The sequence below is a fragment of the Molothrus ater genome, chromosome 35, assembly GCF_012460135.2.
Source record: "Molothrus ater isolate BHLD 08-10-18 breed brown headed cowbird chromosome 35, BPBGC_Mater_1.1, whole genome shotgun sequence".
In the NCBI taxonomy this organism is placed as follows: Eukaryota; Metazoa; Chordata; class Aves; order Passeriformes; family Icteridae; genus Molothrus; species Molothrus ater.
The window spans coordinates 310,388-331,064 of NC_071662.1; the positions used below are offsets into that span (position 1 = coordinate 310,388).

Here is a 20,677-nt window from a genome sequence, read left to right on the forward strand (position 1 = left end):
AGCACTGTGTTATAAATGAGAAGCTTGACTAGGCCAATATTCAAGCAACAATCAATTTATTAATTAATATGGTCAAGTTAGAGCAATACAGTGCTGGGTACAGTGGGGAAAGTTTTCCCTCCAACTGCACACCGATAGTTGAGGCTTACAGGTATTTATAGGGGTACTCATCAGCTTTCTCAGCAGTTTCGATTCCCAATTTTTACTCATTAGCTGTTTCTATCCCCAATTTTTACATCACAATTCTATACACTATTGTGATTTAGTTTTTCTCAGGATGTTTCCCAGAAAGGAGTATCCCCAGATGGTGGTGGTTCGGTTTCCAGAAAGAAGGAAGAAGTCTCCCAGATGGTGAGGTCCGGCTCTCCAGATGTGGGTCCACCTTTTAATTGCAAGGACTATAAATCTCATCTAATTCCATGAGCCCCTGCAATGTCAAAATGGACCTTTGGATCCATGGGGGCCCACAGTGTCACAATGGGCTCTTTTGGTTCCACAGCTTCCCTATGGCCCCTCCGTTCCATGTGTCCTGCACTGTTCCATGAATCCTTAGTTCCATGGGGTCCTGTAGGGTCACAATGGTCTCCTTGGTTTCATGGTGCCACAGCTGCCATAATTTCCACGGTGTCACAACTGCCCTTGGATCCCAAGAGGCCCCATCGTGTGACAATGGCCCCTTGCTTCCATGAGGCCCTGCAGTGTCACAATGGTGCCCATGATTCCATCAGGCCCTGCAGTGTCACCATGGACAGTTGGTTCAATGACACTCCACAATGTCCCCATGGCCCCTTGGTTCCACAGAGCCCCACTGTGTCACTGTGGTCCCTTTGGTTCCAAGGGCTCAGAAGTGCCAGAATGACCCTTTGGTTCCATCAGGCCTTGAAGGTTCAAAATGGTCTCCATGCTTTCATGAGTACCCCCTGTGTCACAAGAGACTCTTGGGTCCCTGAAGTTCTTCAGTGTCACAATGGGCCCTTGGTTCCATGAGGTTTGGCAGAGTCCCAATTGACTCCTTGGTTCCATGAAGCCCTGCTGTGTCACAATGCCCACGGTTCCATGAGTTTCCATGGCGTCACCACGGTCTCCTTGGATCCCCAGTATCACCATGGTCTCCTTGGTACCATCCAGGCCTTGTAACAAGAGATACTGAGCCATTTTGTGCCTTAGATGAAAGGCTGCAGAACTCACGGTTGTGAGGCTGGGTCACTGATAAGAAACAAAAACCACCTGAATCTGAACGCAAAATATCATCTCAAGTACCTTCAATCCCAGCCTCGACAGAGGTAGAAAACACAAACAGAGATTCCACAGTAAATCAAAAACAGGGACCGTACTTTGAATGCAGGCAAAATGCATTCAAGTGCATTCCAATGCACTCGATGTGATGGGAGGTGATGATCCCCTATTCCAAGAGTGAACCTAAGAAGGGCTGACTATTGAAGGAACCACAGAGAACCACAATATAAGAAAAGCAGGTGGCATAGGTAATTCTGGGATAGGCAGACCAGGAAGCAAGAGCAGATGAGCCAGTGTAGTCGCCACCAAGGAGATCACGCTCACATGCTGTGGGCAGCAACCCCATCAGGCCGTGTCACCATCCCCTGGCACAAGGGGGGTCACGATGGTTCGTTTTACTGATCTCAGAGCGCAAAGACACACAGCAGGGGACCTTCAGTACTAACCAAAACAAATGCACCTTTTATTGAGTGCCCACAGCAGATGCAACACAAGGATTAGAAAGCAGATAAAGGATAGAGAGACAGAGAAAAGGAGGGGGGGAATAGCTGCCATGAGAGAGATGAAATCCTCGTGGTCCAGGCCAATAGATCTGTCTTGTCACATCGGGGAGAGTCTCAAAGTCTTTGGTTAACTCAGGGCTCTTTTATAATCTACCACCAGGAGGGGAGCAGGACGGCACATGGAGGGAACAGTGGAGAATAAATGCATTGAGAACAGGTACAGACAGCCCAGTTCTGAACAGCACAAACCGGTGCCAGCAGTGAGCGGGGCCCGTTGTTTCAGGACTGGTTCCTATGGGAAACATCCCGCTTCCCATGGCAGACACCCGCTCCAGTCAGGCCAGCACCCCTGGGTTAGAATTTGAAGGGTCTCAGTCTCAGTGCTCGGGGAGGGCTTCAAGCTCCGTCCTTGACAGCGGTTGTGAGGCAGATGAGGGATCTTTGGACCGTCTCTTACAGACTGACATCCCAAAACATAATAATGCATTTCCCCTTAAAAATAAAATTTACTGAATTAATAAAATCATAATTATTTGTCTTATTTATAAAAGAATTATTCTATATTTGTATTACCAAATTTGAATGTTTACATTAAAACATCCATACCTTTTTAGCAAGCAAAAAATTTATTGGTCATTGGTTCTAAGTAACACAATTCCCTTCATTGATTTATTGACCAGTGTGGCTGTTGATTTCTCCTTCTTTATGCTAATTAGTCCTATTTTAAATCCTTTTGTCATCTTTTTTATCATTTTCACAGACAGGATAAAAGGGGCCACATTGGGGTCCAGGGAGACATTTCTGGGGCACATTTGGGGCAGGTCTGGGTCTGGGGAGGGAATTCAGAGAAAACTTGAGGGTCTGGAGGACACTTAGGGGAGCCAGGTGGGCACTTGGAGGGGCACTCAGGGATTCCGAGGGACAGTTCAGGGTCTGGGGCAGCACTTGGGGGTCCAGGGGGGCCCTTGAAGGTCAGGGAGGGGAATTTGGGGCACTTCGGGGTCCGGGGCAGCACTTGGGGGGCTCTGATGGGGCTCTCTGGGGCGCAGGGGGGTGATGGGAGTTGTAGGCGCAGGTCTGATACAGTTTAACCGGGCCGGGGAGCATCACGGGATTTCCAAGCGCAGCTGCAAGGCTCTCGGTGGGGCGCGGGGCATGATGGGAGATGAAGTCCTGGCTGGAAAAGCTCTGGACATGCGCCGCGGAGCATGATGGGAGCCGTAGTCCCGGAAGTGGCTCGAAGGCTTTGTTTAGGGGTCTGGGAAGGCACTTGGGGGACACTTTCTGCGTCCGAGCCGCGACTTGAAATCCTCGTGGTAACGTAAACGGTTCGAGAGAACTTGCGGGGATCTCAGGGAGCTCTACCCAGGCTCTTTAGGGTGCGGGGTACAGCAGGAGCTTTCGGCGAAGAACTCTTTCTGAGGGGCTCGGGGCCGCGGGGGATGAGAGGAGATGAATTCCCAGAAGTGGATGTACCGGGCATCTGTGGGGTAGGGAGCACTCAGGGGGTCCGGGGACGCTTCTGGGGGGTTCCGAATGGGCGCTGAGGGGGCACTGAGGGATCCTGGAGGGTCTGAGGGACACTTAAGGGACAGAGGGGGGGCGGATCCCGGGGTTCTGTGGAGCGCGGGGCATGACGGGCGTTGTAGTCCCGGCTCCAATGGGGCTCAATCGGCCCGCGGGGCATGACGGGAGTGTAGGCATAAAGGAAAGATGGCACCCAGCCGAGGACCGCCTTCGAGGCCCCTTTCCAGGCGCTGATTGGCTGCGGGTGGTGATGGGCGGAAGCCTCGGCAAATGGGATGCGGTGGAGGCGGGAACAGCCCATTCAACCTCTCCAGTCCCTCCCAGTACAGCGCAGTTCATCCCAAGTACAGCTCAGTTCATCTCCAGTACTACCCCAGTACAACCCCAGTGCCCCTCCAAACCCTCCCAGGACAGCCCAGTAAAACCCCAGTTTCTCCCCAGTCCCTCCCAGTACAGCCCAGTCCCTCCCCAATACACCTGACTGTACATTCCCAGTCCCTTCCAGTTCCTACTCAATGTCATCCACAGGATGCCCCTGTGTCTCCCAGTCTTCCCCCCAATGTTCCCAGTGTCCCCAGTATGTCCCAGTCCTCCCCAGTGTCCCTCCCAGTATGTCCCAGTGTCTCCCACAGCGTTCCCAGTGTTCCCCAGTATGTCCCAGTCCCCCCCAGTGTTTCCAAGGACAGTTTAATTTCTCTCGGTGCCCGTGGCAGCCAAACCCAGCAGTGGGGTCAGTGCAGTGCCCATGGCCACAGCCCCTTGCAGTGGCCCAGTGCAGCTTGGGCTGATGATCCACCCTCACAGCCGGCCCAGGGCAGCTCTGCAGTGGCTTTGGTGGCACCTGGGGCTGGCACACACCTGAGCAGTGTGTCTGTTTGCACTGGGGAAACTCAGGAGTTTGAGATTGCTGCAAAAAGCACAAAAAGGGAAAACCCCTCTTAGGCTGGGTGCAGCCAGCTCTCCAAGCACAGCAGCTCCCAGGGCAGTGAGGACAGACAGGATGGGGCTGGGCAATGTGGAGCAAGGTTGTCCACGCTGGGTCAGAGCTCCAGGCACAGCTTCTGTGAGCAGGCCAGGGCTGCTGAGGAGAGACCCTGGGTCAATATCAATCACAGAATGCTGCAATCACCTCTGCTCTAAAGAGAAATAAAGGACATCCTTTAAAATAGGAATGTGTATTTCTTACAAGTTCTTTGAAATCTTTTTCCATAACTGGACTAGGAAAACTTTAATGACCCTCTCAGGGCTTTGGTGTTGTTTACATCAGACTCAGCGCCTGAGAGTGTCTTGAAAAAACTTCTCAAGAACTCAAATTTAAAATTAGACTCCAAATTTTCTTGAAGTTTTAATGGATCCCACTGAGGGACTCGACTGGGAAAATGTCCCCAGGTTCCAGGTAGAGCAGAACACGGGAGGCAGTGATGACCGGTGGGGTCAAGCAAGGCAAAGGTGTCTCTGATAGTGGAGCCCTGGAAAATGTTAAAAATAGTCTTTGAAAATATTGGGCTTTGTGCTTTCTCAGATCACTGCACCTGCGTAGGCAGTATGATAAAAGATATAATTGTTAGATGTGGTGATTGTTTAGTAATTAAATATAATTATTATATAACCATAAGAAGAATTGTGAGAAACTATGTTGGATATTTAAAGGGGGCTGTGTTTAGCTGAAATCTGTGTATACAATAGAAGAATATAAGTTTAATAATTAACATGAAAGTTATGTAATGATAGAGTATAAAACACGTTCACCTCGAATGTATGGTCGGAATCAGATTTGGGTGGAAACTACCCCGATTCCCAGAGCTCTTGAATAAAAAGCACCGCATATAATCGCTGATGTGATTATGTGTTTGTGAACGCTAACATCTCTGGTGCTGAGCAAACCTGGATGTGTTCCAGGAATGCAAAGGGCCAAGGCCTGAGCCCCAGCCCCTGGCCAGGCAGATCCTGTCCCTCCCTCATTGCTCAGGGCTCTTCCCGGGATGGGCACTGGCATGTGGGGATGTGCAATGCCAAGGGCAGGAGCATGGGGCGGCCCCTGCCAGGCTGCTGAGCAGGGACAAGGAGGCAATGAGGCCCCAGGCCTGCAAGGGTCACTTGTCCCCTCGTGGCCTCAGGCCCAGGGCCAGCAGCCATGGCCAAAGTGCTGCCCAAGTTGGCTCTGGCAGGGCTGTCTTGCAGCTGCTGCCCATCCCTGTGCCCTGTGCAGCCCAGGCTGTCCTACGGTGTCCCTGCCCTGCGCCTCTGTCCCTGCAGGCTGTCGGCCCTGAGCAAGGAGGGAGGGACAGGATCTGCCTGGCCAGGGGCTGGGGCTCAGGCCTTGGCCCTTTGCATTCCTGAAACACATCAAGGTTTGCTCAGCAACAGAAAAACATTTGCCTTGCTTGTCCCCAGCTGCCATCACTGCCTCCCGTGTTCCGCTCGGAGTGGAACCTGGGGACACTTTCCCAGTCGTGTCCCTAAGTGGGACCCATTAAAACTTCAAGAAAATTTGGAGTCTAAATTTAACTTTGAGTTCTTGAGAAGTTTTTTCAAGACACTCTCAAGGACTGAGTCTGATGTAAACAACACCAAAGCCCTGAGAGGGTCATTAAAGTTTTCCTAGTCCAGTTATGGAAAAAGATTTGAAAGAACTTGTAAGAAATACACATTCCTATTTTAAAGGATGTCCTTTATTTCTCTTTAGAGCAGAGGTGATTGCAGCATTCTGTGATTGATATTGACCCAGGGTCTCTCCTCAGCAGCCCTGGCCTGCTCACAGAAGCTGTGCCTGGAGCTCTGACCCAGTGTGGACAACCTTGCTCCACATTGCCCAGCCCCATCCTGTCTGTCCTCACTGCCCTGGGAGCTGCTGTGCTTGGAGAGCTGGCTGCACCCAGCCGAAGAGGGGTTTTCCCTTTTTGTGCTTTTTGCAGCAATCTCAAACTCCTGAGTTTCCCCAGTGCAAACAGACACACTGCTCAGGTGTGTGCCAGCCCCAGGTGCCACCAAAGCCACTGCAGAGCTGCCCTGGGCCGGCTGTGAGGGTGGATCATCAGCCCAAGCTGCACTGGGCCACTGCAAGGGGCTGTGGCCATGGGCACTGCACTGACCCCACTGCTGGGTTTAGCTGCCACGGGCACCAAGAGAAATTAAACTGTCCTTGGAAACACTGGGGAGGACTGGGACATACTGGGGAACACTGGGAATGCTGTGGGAGACACTGGGACATACTGGGAGTGACACTGGGGAGGACTGGGAAAACCTGGGAACACGAGGAAAGCTGAAGGGGAATCTGTGTGGACTGGGATGGACTGTGGGGGTGCACTGAGACAGACTGGGACATACCAGGACATACTGGGAGTGATGCTGGGAGATACTGGGACAAACTGGGGACACTGGGGCCATTGCGGAGCAGACTGGGGACACTGGGGCATCCTGTAGATGACACTGGGCGGAACTGAAAGGGACTGAGAATAAACTCAGGTGTCTTGAGAGGGACTTGACTGTACTGGGAGGGATTGGAGGGGCACTGGGATTGTACTGGGTTCTACTTGGGATCAGTTCGTCTGTACTGAGGATGAACTGGGCTGTACTGGGAGGGACTGGAGAGGTTGAATGGGCTGTTCCGGTCTTCACCGCATCCCATTTTCCGAGGCTTCCGCCCATCACCACCCGCAGCCAATCAGCGCCGGGATCGTGGCCTCGGGGGCGGTGCCTACGGTGGGCAACATATTATTTTCCTTGTGCTTACAACTCCCGTCATGCCCCGCGGCCCGATTGAGCCCCATTGGAGCCGGGACTACAACGCCCGTCATGCCCCGCGCTCAACAGAACCCCCAACCCCCCCCCCCCCCCGTATCCGCCCCCCCTCTATCCCTTAAGTGTCCCTCAGACCCCCCAGGATCCCTCAGTGCACCCTCAGCGCCCATTCGGGACCCCCCAGAAGCGTCCCCGGACTCCCCAGTGCTCCCAACCCCACAGATGCCCGGTACAGCCACTTCTGGGAATTCATCTCCTCTCATCCCCCGCGGCCCCAAGACCAGTCATAACACGGTCCAGCGCCGAAAACTCCTGCTGTGCCCCACGCCCTAAAGAGCCTGGGTAGAGCTCCCTGAGATCCCCGCAAGTTCTCCCGAACCGTTTACGTTACCACGAGGATCTCAAGTCGCGGCTCGGACGCAAAAGTGTCCCGCAAGTGCCTTCCCAGACCCCTAAACAAAGCGTTCGAACAACTTCCGGGACTACGGCTCCCATCATGCTCCGCGGCGCATGTCCAGAGCTTTTCCAGCCGGGACTTCATCTCCCATCATGCCCCGCGCCCCACCGAGAGCCATTGCAGCCGCGCTTTGAACTCCCGTGATGCTCCCCGGCCCCGTTAAACTGTATTAGACCTGCGCCTACAACTCCCATCACCCCCTGCGCCCCATAGAGCCCCGTCAGATCCCCCATCGGTCCACCTGGACCCCGCAGGGCCCCAAATTTTCCTCCTTGACTTCCAGGGGCCCCCCTGGACCCCCAAGTGCTGTCCCAGACCCCGAACTGTCCCTCGGAATCCCTGAGTGCCCCTCCAAGTGCCCACCCAGCTCCCCCAAGCGTCCTCCAGAACCTCAAGTTCTCTCTGAATTCCCGCCCCAGACCCAGAACTGCCCCAAATGTGCCCCAGAAAGTTCTCCCTGGACCCCAATGTGGCCCCTTTTACCCTGTCTGTGAAAATGATAAAAAAGATGACAAAAAGATTTAAAATGGGGCTAATTAGCATAAAGAAGGAGAAATCAATAGCCACACTGGTCAATGAATTAATGAAGGGAATTGTGTTCCTTAGAACCAAAGACCAATAAATTTTTTGCTTGCTAAAAAGGTATGATTTTTTAATATAAATTCAAATTTGGTAATACAAATATAGCATAACTTTTATAAATAAGAAAAATAATTATAATTTTATTAATTCAGTAAATTTTATTTTTAAGAGGAAATGCATAATTATTTTTACGTTTTGGGATGTCAGTCTTCAAAGGACGGTCCAAAGATCCCTCATCTGCCTGTGAGATGCAAAGCTGTGTTTCGTGTCAGGTGCAAACAGGTGAAGTGTGTACTTGCGAATGTGAAATGTGTGGACATCGACAATGGGATAGTTGCAAATTCTAATAATAACTGATGAAAATAAAGCATGGAAAAAGGACTTTGAACCTATCTTTTGTTTGCAATTAACCCTGGTTGATTTAAGAGCATTGGAATTAAGGTGTTAAGGATGTTGCTTTTTGCTTCTATTTAATCCATAAAAAAGCTCTGCAATAATAACCTTTTGAAGTATAATTTTAGAATATTACTTGTATCCTTGAAACTATAGCTTTGGAACATATATATAGGAAATGTGCTTATCTCACGCCTTATTGAAGCAGAGAAAAACAGCTTGAGAAAGGAAGATGAACATCACCTCAAGGATTTATGGTTTTGACCAAAGGGAAGCTAGACATCACTGTTATGAGATTTATAGTCTCTGCAATTAAAAGGTGGACACATCTGGGGAGCTGGACTCCACCAGATGGGATTCGTCTTTCTTCTTTTGGAAACAGGACCATCACCATCTGGGGATACTCCTTTGAAAATACATCCTGTGAAATTCAAATCACGATAGTGTATAGAATTGTGATGTAATCATTTGGAAAAAAAATTGCTGATGAGTAAAAATTGGAAATAGAAACTGTTGAAAAAAAGCTGATGAGTACCCCTATAAATACCTGTAAGCCTTCAATTATCGGTGTGCAGTTGGAGGGAAAACTTCCCCCACTGTACCCAGCGCTGTATTGCTCATACTTTACCATATTAAATAATAAATTGATTGCTGCTTGAATATTGGCCTAGTCAAGCTTCTTATTCATAACATAGGATGTTATGTCAAGGATGGAGCTTGAAGCCCTCCCCAAGGACTGAGACTGAGACCCTTCAAATTCTAACCCAGGGGTGCTGACCTGACTGGAGCGGGATGTCTGCCATGGGAAGCGGGATGTTTCCCATAGGAACCAGTCCTGAAACAACGGGCCCCGCTCACTGCTGGCACCGGTTTGTGCTTGAATATTGGCCCAGTCAAGTTTCTCATTTATAACAGTCCCAAAGGGATCTGGGCTGATCTGGATCCAATGGCTGCAGTAGGTGTGCCATTCCTAAATCCAGTTTGGGAGAGCCACAGCTGTGTTGCTGTGTGAGCTCTGAGGTATCTGATGGCGGGAGATGCTCAGGTTTGTCCTGTTTGCATCCCCAGCTCCTGCAGAGCCGCTGTCAAACAGCGCCAGGGGATGCTCCTGGCACTGACCCTGGCCTGGCTCAGGGCTCAGCTTTCCTCCATCAATCCCACTTCAGAGCTTCACTCTGGGGGGAAGGTGTTAGTGGGTTGGGAGCAGCACAATCCAGAGAATTGGAGGATGGCTTTATGTTGGTAATTCTGGGAATGGGTTTCTCTGGCAGGATGCTGGACGCCGGGGATTTCTGCCCTCCTTTCTCAGGAGAGTTTGGGTTTCTCGTGTCAGTGCTGTTCCACAGCTCCCACCATCCCTGCTCCTTTCACTGACACTTCCCCAGCTTCCCAGTGTCCTTTCTGAGGGGAAGAAAGGAACATCCATGGTGGCACCCCTTGGCTGCCTGGGGCTCCAGCTGCTCCTGGAGCTGCAGCGTGTCCGGCACAGCCGCTCTCAGCGGGGCTGGGCCTTGGTTCAGGCCCCACAGTCCCTGTCAGTGCCCACTCCCCACTGGGCTCACGCTCTGGCCGTGTGGGGCTGCTGAAGGCTCAGCGGCTCTGGCTGAGCACTCCCAGCTCTGCAGCTCCTGACTCATCCCAGGGATGGGGTCCCGCAGCCCCGGTCGGGGCCCTGTTGCCAACGGGGCCCTGCTTTGGGGTGGCCATGGGTACCTGCTGCTCCTCCACCCTCAGCAGCCCCACAGCAGAAGGGTCCTCTGGGAGCCCAGGCAAGGGATCCAGCTGTGCCATTCCCTCTGTGTCCACAGCAGCTCTCCCAAAAGTCCTTTGGGCTCCCTGAAATCCTGTCTCCTGAGGTGATCCATGCCAGGAAGTCCCAGGACCTCTGGGCCAGTCCCAGGGGTTTTTTTTGCCATTCCCAGTCGTGGTCACTTCAGCTGCTGATGTGCTCAGGCCTGAGTGGCAGCCCTCAGCCAGAGCTGGCTTACAGGACAAACCCTGGGCATTATGTGACTAACACCATCAGTTTTAGTTAGCTAAAAATAGATGACCAAGGTGCTTCTGCAGCTGTTTAACACCAAGCCATCTGCTTTGGAGACTTTCACATAATCTTGTGTGGTTACCTTCAAGAAATGTGTCATTCTAAGAAAGTTTCCCAACTGACATGAATAGAGGGTTGTAGGATATTTTAGGGGAAGCCCTCCAAGCCAGGGACTGGGCTCTGGCCAAGCCATGGGCCCTCCTGGTCAGCAAAAGTGCCAAGAGATCCAGGAGTTTATGTGCTAGAAGTATCATCAAGTCACTTTGACTTGCTCATTTGGGCCTATGAATGCTGAACCCACTTTTGGAGCAAATTTGGAGACCTCACCTTCTAGTGGATGCACCAAGTAGGATTTTCCCAAGTGCTTCCAAGAGTTCTCCAGGTCCTCGCTGTGAAATGGGGCTCCCCAGTGCCTGCGGACTCTGGATGATGGTAAAGTGTTTAGGCAATTGGGGATGTGTCTTTCTCAGTCCCTATCCTTTCTCTCCTGTAATAATGATTAGGTGCATTACCTTGCTTTTTTTTGCTTCTTGCTAAAGCCAAGCATGTAGTTTTATTGAATGTATAATTTTACTTCTGTTGCCTTAACACTCACAGTAAAATAAGACCATTCTTCCCATTGGTTTCTGTGTTCTTTAAATCAGCCCTGTCAGCTGGCAGAACAGGTATCAGAACCTGATGAAAGCCAGGCTCTGCTGTGATCTAGCTGGGCCTATGGAATGCAGAGTGCCACTGTCAGTCCATGGAACCCATGGGAGCAAGGCTCAGATGGGAGAAAGGCGTGCACCAAGGAACCCCAGAGACCCTGATGGAGTCAGGGCTGCAGGGTGTCACACAGGGAGGGACCTCATGGCAGCAGGAGAGCACTGTGAGGCTGGGGAACAACGTGGCATCAAGGTTCCACTGGGACTTGACAGAACCCCATGGACGTGGATGGCCCCAAACGGGGCCCAGAGACACTTCCCAGACAAAGCCCAGGGAGGGGGATTTGCTTTATTCAGCGCCGGGTGTGCAGGGATATCTCCTCCTGACAGCACACAGCACACAGAGATTACAATGGATGGTTATACTCTATGCACATTCATGGTTTTCCTTAGAAAAGGTGTGGTTATGCAAACGATCTCTCAGCACTCATTACCATCATTAGCATGCGCCAGGCGCAGGCGCAGCGCGCACTGGTGCTGGCGCTGAGGAAGGCTCCGCGTCTTCCTCGGGGGTCTCCTGATGAAAGCTGGACGTCTTCATCGCCGTGCCCTTTGCACCTTTCTCCTCTAGGCATGCACAGTCTCTTGCTGGCTGTTTCAGCAATTTCCTCACTGGTTTTAGCAAGCTCTGCCCTTCATTTCTGCCAGTTTTGTTCCCTGTTTCTTGCCAACTTTCATCCTGTGTCTTGAGCTTGTGGCTGAATTTTTGCAAGCTTCCATATTGGGTGCAGTGTCTCTTATTCTTGCCCAACTATGCCTGGGCACAGTGCTTTTAACCCTTTCACAGCCAAGGACTGGAGAGCCTCTCCTGGACACTGGGAATTCCTGCAGGTGCACCCACCTTTGCAGACAATGAGGCTCCAACCTCACTGTGAGAGGGCCCAGCTTTTACACTGTTAAACAAACAAGCTGACACCACTGCTGGTGTGGGAACATCTGGTTTCATTCTCCTGATTGGCTTCTCCCAAAGCCTGGCCAGGGCTCAAGGAGGAACCAAGGGAGGTGACTTTGATCCTACAGCCTCAAACAAAGCCAGATGGATCTGGCCTGCTTTCTAAATACAGGATTGTAAATCCATATTTCACCAATGAACACATACAGAGATCATATTGCTAATAATGATTCATTGATGAGTGGATACAAATATAACCTTTGGTTGGAAGGTTCATCTGGAGCTCAGCTTTGCCTCAGGGCCTGTTGTTCAGGCCTCAGTCAGGGCCTGGTGAGGCCTCAGTGCTTCACTCAGTGCTTTGACCTACAGATGAACTGCAACCTTCAGAACAATTTCAATAACACAGTTTAAATTTAGGTATTAGGCATAATGGCATCACCTCTTGTTCTTCAATTAAGTGCTGCTCAAGTTCATTACTCAGAGCTACAATTTTAATTCCTTTTAAAACCTGCCTAATTAGTTGCTATTCTCTGTTCTTTATCAAATGCCCATTCTTTTCTTGAGACTGTGTCTCTTTAGACAAGTCCCAATACTCCATTTCCAGCACAAGGTGTCACAACAACTCCAACATGGAATCATAACACACCAAGTGCTCACACTGCAATGATTGCAGTGACTGCCACAAATGCATTTCACAGCAGCCTCCAATTTGGGAGCCAATCCCACCATGAGGAATTTTCTTCTTTCTGCCTCTCTTCTACTGATCTTTCTATTGAGGTGATTCCTGATTGTTGGACCTCAAACCCAGCACTGATAGACATTCCTGCAACATTCCTGTCCTGGAATAGCCCAGGATCCTCCCTGGCCAGCAAGCAGATAATCCAAGGCCGTGCAGTTCTGCAGAGCCCCATTTGTGTTTGTTGGAGCTCACAGGATGTGCTGTTGGATATTTTCACAGCATCACTTCTTACTTCTTCTAATAATTGATTTAGTTCATTAATGTAAATTGGGTGCAGCCATGCACAGCCAGGGGTTTCCATTTCCCCAGTGGGCCATTGTTAAGGGCATGGAGCACATCTGGGAGATAAGTTCTCCATGGGGACAGGTTCCCATCTCTCATTTTTTCAGCTGCTCTTTTAACAACCCCTTCACCCATTCAACCAATCCTGCAGCTTGTGGTTTGTCTGGGATATGAAAAACCTGGCAGTCTTAATCACTGCATTTCTCACAGTAATAGAAAAAGCACTCTGCATCACAGCATCAGCAAATCCTATAGAAATAGCCAATTTAATCCCCTTCTGCTTTATGCCTTGTATAGAGTTCACAAAGTTTACCACTGACATTTGGGTCTTGGCCAGTCCTTTTATGTAGAGTATTTAGTGTCAGTGAGCAGCTAAAGCTGACATATTAGTACTGTCAGCCTTATTTAATAGTATCAATTTTTAATTACATAGATACAAATATAAATTATTGTGTTATATTATATATAACTATTACAATTAATTTATTATTATTATTATTACTACTATCATTATAATTATATCACTAGCACAAATGAACCTGAGCTCAAGATTGAAACCTTCTGTCACTCTGTGTGGGAGTGACAACAACAATTTTTCCTTCTGTTGGTGCTGTTTCCAAAGTGTCATTAACAAAGTTCACCCCCGTCTTCCCAAACCCACAAGTTCTTTTCCTTTTCCCATATGTAAATTTGGATGCATTTGAAGCCATCCAGGGGTGCAGCCTCTTTTACCCAACTGCCCCACTGCTCCCACGGGGCTCTGACCTCAGCCCACTCCAGAGCCAGGGAACTCCAGGGAAGGGCTTCCCATCTGGGAATTTCTGATGGCACTGATTCCTCACATTGACATTGAACAAGTGACATTTTGTTGGGATCTGGCCAGACTGGGCCAGTTTTGTTTTGCCAGTGGGCAGGGTCAGCACCAAAGACACAGACACCAACTAAAGGAATCAGTGTCATTTCCTGTAGCTCAAAGCAGCAAAGAATCACAAAAGGAGCAGCTCAGCAATGCACCCAATCATCCCCACCAAAGATTGCCTGCAGTGATTGAGAAAGATCCAGCCCCAGTTACCCTCAGGCTTTACCATGCCCCAGACCCACACAGCAGCTGGGGAAGCTGTCACAGCCAAGGGCTGCAGAGCCACTCCTGGGCACTGGCAATTCCTGCAGGTGCCTCCAGCCACAGCTGAGGCTCCAACCCCGCTGGGAGAGGGCCCAGCTCTGACAGTGCTGAATGAACAAACTGACAGCACTGCTAGTGTGCCAACATCTGGTTTCATCCTCCTCTTGGCTCCCTCCCAAAGCCTGGCCAGGGCCCCAGGAGGGACCAAGGGAGCTGACTTTGACCATTCAGCCCCAAACAAGGCCAGATGTCAGATTTCATGGCCTTGTCTGGCTTCTAAATACACAAAGGTCAATACATGTTTCACTAATGAGTGGCTACATCTATCCCAGTGCTAATGACCGTGCATATTTCATCAGGGAGCAGATACAAAGATAACCTTTGGTTGGAAGGTTCATCCAGAGGCCACCTTGGGCTCAGGGCCTGCTGTTCAGGCCTCACTCAGGGCTGCTGTCCAGGCCTTGGCACTTCAGGGATGTGGTTTAGTTCTGGGCTTGGCACTGCTGGGTGAGCAGCTGCACTGGGTGAGCTCAGAGGGCTTTTCCAACAGAAAGGATTCTGTGATTCCATGATTCTATCCACTGCATTCAGCTGGGTCCATGTTAGCAGCATTCATTTGCTCAGAAAGTCTCCTCTTGCCCAGCTCCTGTGGCCTGAGGCTTCAGCTCCTTCAGCTGCTGGTGCTGAGCTGCTCATGCTGAACGAGACGACTCGGAGAGAAGAGCACAGTCCATGCAATTCCTTCTGGGACACGGAGAGGGGAGGCTGTGCAAACAGGAGCATTGTTTGCTGTGGCCTCCTCTCTGCCCTTCACGCCTTTCAGCGCTTGGAACCAGCCAAGAGCTTTCTCCAAGAGTGCAATGGAGCAGCTGTTCCTGCTCCTGGCTCTGGCTCTCTCCAGTCTCTGCCCTTGCCTGCTTCTGTCCCTCGTGCTGTGCCCTCTGTTCCCCCAGGGCTGGCTGGCTGCTGCCCAGGACTGTGGCACTGGCACAGATCCAGTGCTCCAGACCCTCCTTTCTGTGCCCTTGGAGCTGCCTGGGCACAGCAGCCTTTTCCATCTGCAAGCTCCCCATGGACAGGGAGTGCCCAGCTCCGTTCCTTGCACAGCCTCCAGGAGCCCAGGGCTGCCATCTCAAGTCCCTGCTGGCACTGGGGGCTCCCAGGTGCCTCAGGCTGCTGTGACACCTGCTGCACACGGGAGGGAAGAGGGGCAGGGGCTGTGCTGAAAGTCAGCTCCATCTGCTGCTGCTGCTGCTGCTGCTGCTGTGGGGTCATTTGTGCAGCCCTGGCCCAGAGTCAGGGATCAGATCCTGCCAGTCTCTTCCAGCCCTGGCTGCTCAGAGTTTGGGCCTTGGAGCCTCAGGTGGGCAAAGGCAGATGCTCCTGGTCCCTCTGTGTGCCCGTGTTCAGCAGTGCTGCTCCATCAGTCTGTGCCCAGCAACGGGGAAAAGCCTCAGCCCTGCAGGGCCAGGAGCTGCCGGGCTCTGCCTGAGCAGCTCAGCCAGCAGGAAGGGAGCTGCTCCACACAGGAACCAGGAGCAAAGGACATTCCTTTGATAGGACATGTTTTCTATTTAAAGGAAAAAAAAGGAAAAAGGAAAAAAATAGGTAAATTGTAAAAGATAAGAATAAAATCCAAGTGTTAGTGAAAAAACATAACATAATGTTAGTGAAAAAATCAAAACATAAATGCAAAGTTACATTCTTTGCATTAGGAGGTAAATGATCTTTTTAAAAAGAGAACTCAGTTATTTACATTGTACATGTGCTGATGCCATGGATCCATCTTGCTGATCTCAGCACCCTTTTTAAAAGTTTTTGAGGTTGTTTCCAACATTGTTAAATTGTGGGCGAAGCAATGGGAGAGTGCTTTGTGCCCTGCCAGCTCCAAGCAGGACTGGGAATGGAAACACTTTCAAACCCCAAATCCTTTAGAAGATGCCCTTCCTTCTCACCCTGTGAATGAGCTGCACATTCCCGTTGAAACTGTCAGGGGGTTCATAAAGACTCAAATCCCACTTGCAGCTTTTTCCTCTGGTTTGACAGTGCAAAAGGGCAATTCTCCATCCACCAGCTCCAGACTGCACTGCCTCAGGAGCACGGCCCACTCGCCAGCTTTGGCCTACTCGTGGCACTGCTAGAGGAGGAAGAAAGTGCAACTGCACAGTTCCAGCCCATCAAGAAGGAAGAATGGGACAGATAGAACATCCTGAGGAGATCCAGGCGTTCAGCTGGGACTGTGGAGAGTTTGGGTCCTTGCCAATTGGATGTGTGTCCCCAGCTGCAATCTCTGGGCCTGCAGCAGAGTCTCACTCAGCTGCCAAAGCAGAAAGCTCAGGCGCTGTGCTCGCAATGGGCTCGTCTGATGCAGAGCTGTCAGAGCAATGTGAGGGCAGAGCCAGCCCAGCTGGGCCCAGGGCTGAGCCCAGCAGAGCCCTGGCAGAGCCCAGAGCAGCCTCAGCAGCCGCAGAGCCCGGCTGCAAGGAGAGAAAGCAGAAACCGCCCGTCAGCTGAGGGCTCCTGTGCCCTTGTGCCAAGGCCTGCGGTGCCCAGGCCATGCTGGCTGTGCCCAGAGCTGTGCCCAGAGCTGCCCATCCCTGCTGCCTTTGGCAGCAGAGCAGGAGGGCAGGACATGTGCCCAGTCTGCAGCCAGCCACGGCACATCCAGCCCTCAGCAGCTGCCCAGAGCCAAAAAGCAGCTGGGCAGCGACTGAAGAATTCATTGCATCTGCCCCAGCAAAGGGGGAACCTTTGGTGCCCGGCCAGGCCGTGCCAGGCCCAGATCTGGGAGCATCCCCCTGCCTGTTGTCGACTCACCTGCAAGTTGGGCCTGGAGCCTGGCTTTGAAGAAGGTGCCAGAATCCAAGTCCATCATCTTCAGCTGGCCAGGCCGAGGAAGAGATTGTCACCCTTGAGCTTGTCCTTGGTGTCTCCAGCAGCAGCCCCACCTGGTACAGCTTCTCCAGGGGCTCCTTCTCCTTCCCTGGGGCCAGATCAGCTGTCAGGGCTCTGCCCAGGGCCCCAGCCATCCATGAACCAGACAAACAAAACAAGGGGGGATGGTGGCCACCAGTGCTTGCCACACCAGGTCTCCAGCTCAGCTCCAGCCCAAGTGCTGCGTGTTCCCTTCTGCTGACCCCTGCTCAGAGCTACAGGCAGCACAAAACCAGCCTGGTTTGCTTTGCCACTGAGTGCCAAGAGATGTGTGGAGCTGGTACCTGCCAGGCCCCTGGATCCAACTGTGCACGTGGATCTCTCCCATCTTCTAGGGCAGAGGAACACCCTGCACCCAAGGATGGCAGAAAAGCTCTTCTAAGGATGGCCTGTCTGAGGGTTGCATGGACAAACACCTCTTAATGATATCCTGGCACTCTGGGGAGAGAAACCAGAAATCACCAGTCAGTTGGAGAAGTTGCCCCCCTGTTCCCGTGCCCAGGCCATGCTGGGTGTGCCCAGAGCTGGGCCTAAACTTCCCCATGGATGCTCTGTTTGGAGGAGAGCAGGAGAGCAGGACCTGTGCCACCTCCTCAGCAGCTGCCAGAGCGGGATGCCCACGAGCCCGCTGCTGTCTCCCAGCACTGGGATTCCCCCCATGCCCAGAGATGAGGATCCACCTTGAGAGAGCCATCGTGGGAACAAGATCCGCCCCCGGATGATCTCCTGGCCCCTCCTGAATGGGTGCTTGCCCATGACCAGGTGGCACAGCAGGAGGCCCAGGGACCAGATTGTCGCTGCCTCGCCGTGGTAGCGTTGGTGCTGGATCCACTCTGGTGGGCTGTAGGACAGGGTTCCTGTGGAACACAGACACAGCTCAGCAGGGGGATGCTGCTGCTCCCAGAGCCTGGCCCCAGCATCCCTGGCCATGTGGGGGCTGCCCCAGAGCCGCACGGGGTGAGCGCTGCCCTCTCGCCAGCACCTGGGACTTGTGTACAAACTCGGGGCTGGAAAAGAAGCCACAGGTGCTGGAAGAGGGCAGCAGAAACCCTGGGAAGGCCCAACCATGACACACAAAGGAAAAACCCACCCAGTGGTGGAGAAAACCCACTCTCCTCCCCATCTGCATGGCCCCCAAAAATGTTAATAAGCCAAGGCAAACAAGGGGAGCAGAGCAGTCCAAGCCCTTCCTCGCCTGCACACCAAACCATCTGGGGCACGGGGTCAGAGCCCCCTCTCTGCTACCCCCATGGGGGTTTGTGTCGGGCTGGCTGCCCCAGCTCCAGCCCCAGCCCAGGCCACAGTGGGTGCTGAAGGCTGTCGGCAGGGCCGGCAGCTGGCCCCCCTCACACCCCACTCAAATCAACTCGGCTGCAGCATCAATCCCATCCCAGCTGCAATAGGGGGAAGCCCTGGTGCTGCACCCAGGCTGGGCCATGAGATGCCCAGGAGCATCCCCTGGAGGGCTCACCTGCAAACTGGGTGTAGGCTGTGTCTTGGAGGAAGGCGCCACAGCCAAAGTCGATGAGTTTCAGCTGCCCGCTGGCCAGGTCGAGCAGGATGTTCTCGGGCTTGATGTCCCTGTGCAGGACCCCGCAGGCGGTGCAGTGCCGCACGGCCTCCAGCACCTGGCGGAACAGCGCCCGCGCCTCCTCCTCGGGCAGGAACCCCCGCTCCGCCAGGAAACCCGAGAGCTCCTGGCACCGCTCCGGACGCTCCAGCACCAGCAGGAAGCTGTCGGGGAGCTCGAGCCACTCCAGGAGCTGAATGACAGCGGCACAGCCACGGGACACCTTGGCCAGCAGCACGATCTCCAGCGGCGCGCTGCTGCCGTCGGGCTGCGGGAGGAGCGCGGTGCAGTCAGTGGGGCTGAGGCCATGCCGGGGCTCTGGGAGCCCTCAGCCAGCCCGGGATGCTCTGCACGCCCCCTCAGCCCACGCCCGCTCTCCCCGCAGGGCTCCCGGCGGCTCCCACCCTGCCGGGCCCCGGCTCCTCGCCGCCCGGCCCGGCCCGGCTGCTGCCGCTGGCCCCGCTCACTCACCAGCTCGCCCCAGTGCCGGATGCGATCCCGCGGCACGCGTTTGATGGCCACCTGCGAGCGAGGGAGAGCAGCGGGCTGAGCTCGCCGCCCGTCCTGCCCAGCCCCGACCTTCTCCTCCTTGTCCGCCTTCTCTCCTCCTCCTCCTCCTCCCCCTCCGCCCGCCGCCGGCCCCGCCGCTCACCGGGGCGCCGTCCGAGAGCCGCGTCCCCGAGCAGACACTGCCGAAGCCGCCGCGCCCCAGCAGCGAACCCACTCGGTACCGCTCCTGCAGGGCCTCCTGCGCCTTCCCTGCGGGCGAGAGGCGGCTGTCAGCGCTCGGCCCGGGGCCAGCAACGGCCCCCGAGCGCCCCCCGAGCGGCCCGGGCCGGGCATCCCCACCCGCCCCGGGCCCCGGCGGCTCGGGGCCGGCGGCCGCGCTGCCGAGCGGCGGAGCTCGGGCCGGGGAAGCCGCAGCGGAGGCGGCGGGAGCGGCCGCGCCGCCTGTGTCCTCTGCGGGCCCCGGGAGGAGCCGGGGACGGGGCCGGGGCCGGGGCCGGGGCCGAGGCCGGGATCGGGACGGGACTTCACGTCGGGGCCGGGGCCGGGGCCGGGCTCGGGCCAGGCGGAGCCGAAGGGCGGCGATGCCGCCCCCGCACCAGGCACTGACGCCCGCCCAGCAGCGCCACCCGCCAGTACGGCCAGAGCCGGGCGGAGGCGAGAGCGCGGCGGGACGGCCGGGGCCGGGCACGGGGCAGCCCCGCCCGGGGCCGGGGGCGGGCCAGGGGCATGGCCCGGCCCGGCAGGGGAGAGGGAGGCGGGGAGAGTAGAGGAACGCCGGGCCAAGGGACCCCGAGAGAAGGGTGCCCGACCGCGGGAAGGGAGATAAAGAGAAACAAAAAGATAAAGAGAAAGAAGGAAAGACTGCTCTAAAATATCTGTTTTTCTGCTGCCGCTGCTGCTGCTGCCGCTGCTGCTGCCGCCGCCGCTGCCGCCGCTGCAACTGAAGCACCGGGGCCGTTCGTCCCCGTGTCCGTTCCCCACTCGCCCCACGAGCCCCACGTTCGAGCCCGCGTGCCCCGGGCACAGCCCCCTGAGTCTGTCCAAACACGGGAACTTTGCAGCAGGTGAGCCCAGATGCAGAGCCCTGACTCCTGCACACTGGCACAGCAATCCCCTCGCTTGCTGCTCTGCATTGTCCTGGCTGAGGGTCAAACACTGTCGGGCCACCATTCCTTGCTGTAGGATTCCTACCTGAGCCCAGCACTGCACTTACATCTCCAGTGTTGCCTTCCAGTAAAACCAGGGGAAGGAAAACTCTGTGTGGCTCATGGTATTTTACAGTGTCTAAAAATCACTAAGTCACCGATCTTAGAGGTGCGGTGCATCTGGAATTCCTGGGATGGAGAAGTAGTGCAACATGGAAAAGGGGAGCATAGAAATAAATAGAGGAAAAGATCTTGGATTGTTTCTTTCATTTTCATTTCACTTCTGGAAAGCTGTTTC

General features: G+C 53.8%; 2 protein-coding genes and 2 long non-coding RNA genes across 4 annotated transcripts in view; all 4 read right to left on the reverse strand.

The window, feature by feature from the left end:
- The window catches only part of LOC118700706 (zinc finger protein 268-like), a 260,704-nt gene that overhangs the window by 101,173 nt on the left and 138,854 nt on the right, over positions 1–20,677 (reverse strand).
- On the reverse strand, positions 40–2,794 carry LOC118700736 (uncharacterized). Its single transcript, XR_004982332.2, has 2 exons — positions 2,346–2,794; positions 40–2,231 (listed from the first exon to the last, which is right to left on the reverse strand). It is a non-coding gene; the product is annotated as an uncharacterized LOC118700736 (long non-coding RNA).
- Positions 5,917–7,613, reverse strand: LOC129047059 (uncharacterized). The gene is made up of 2 exons (XR_008509020.1): positions 7,399–7,613; positions 5,917–6,963 (listed from the first exon to the last, which is right to left on the reverse strand). It is a non-coding gene; the product is annotated as an uncharacterized LOC129047059 (long non-coding RNA).
- On the reverse strand, positions 15,460–19,980 carry LOC118700699 (serine/threonine-protein kinase pim-1-like; the record flags this gene model as incomplete). Its single annotated transcript, XM_036405296.2, is given in 7 exon segments — positions 15,460–15,790; positions 17,038–17,592; positions 17,835–18,011; positions 18,626–18,992; positions 19,196–19,246; positions 19,377–19,859; positions 19,861–19,980. Coding segments are annotated over 6 exon segments (1,305 nt in total), but the record flags the coding sequence as incomplete, so codon positions are not given.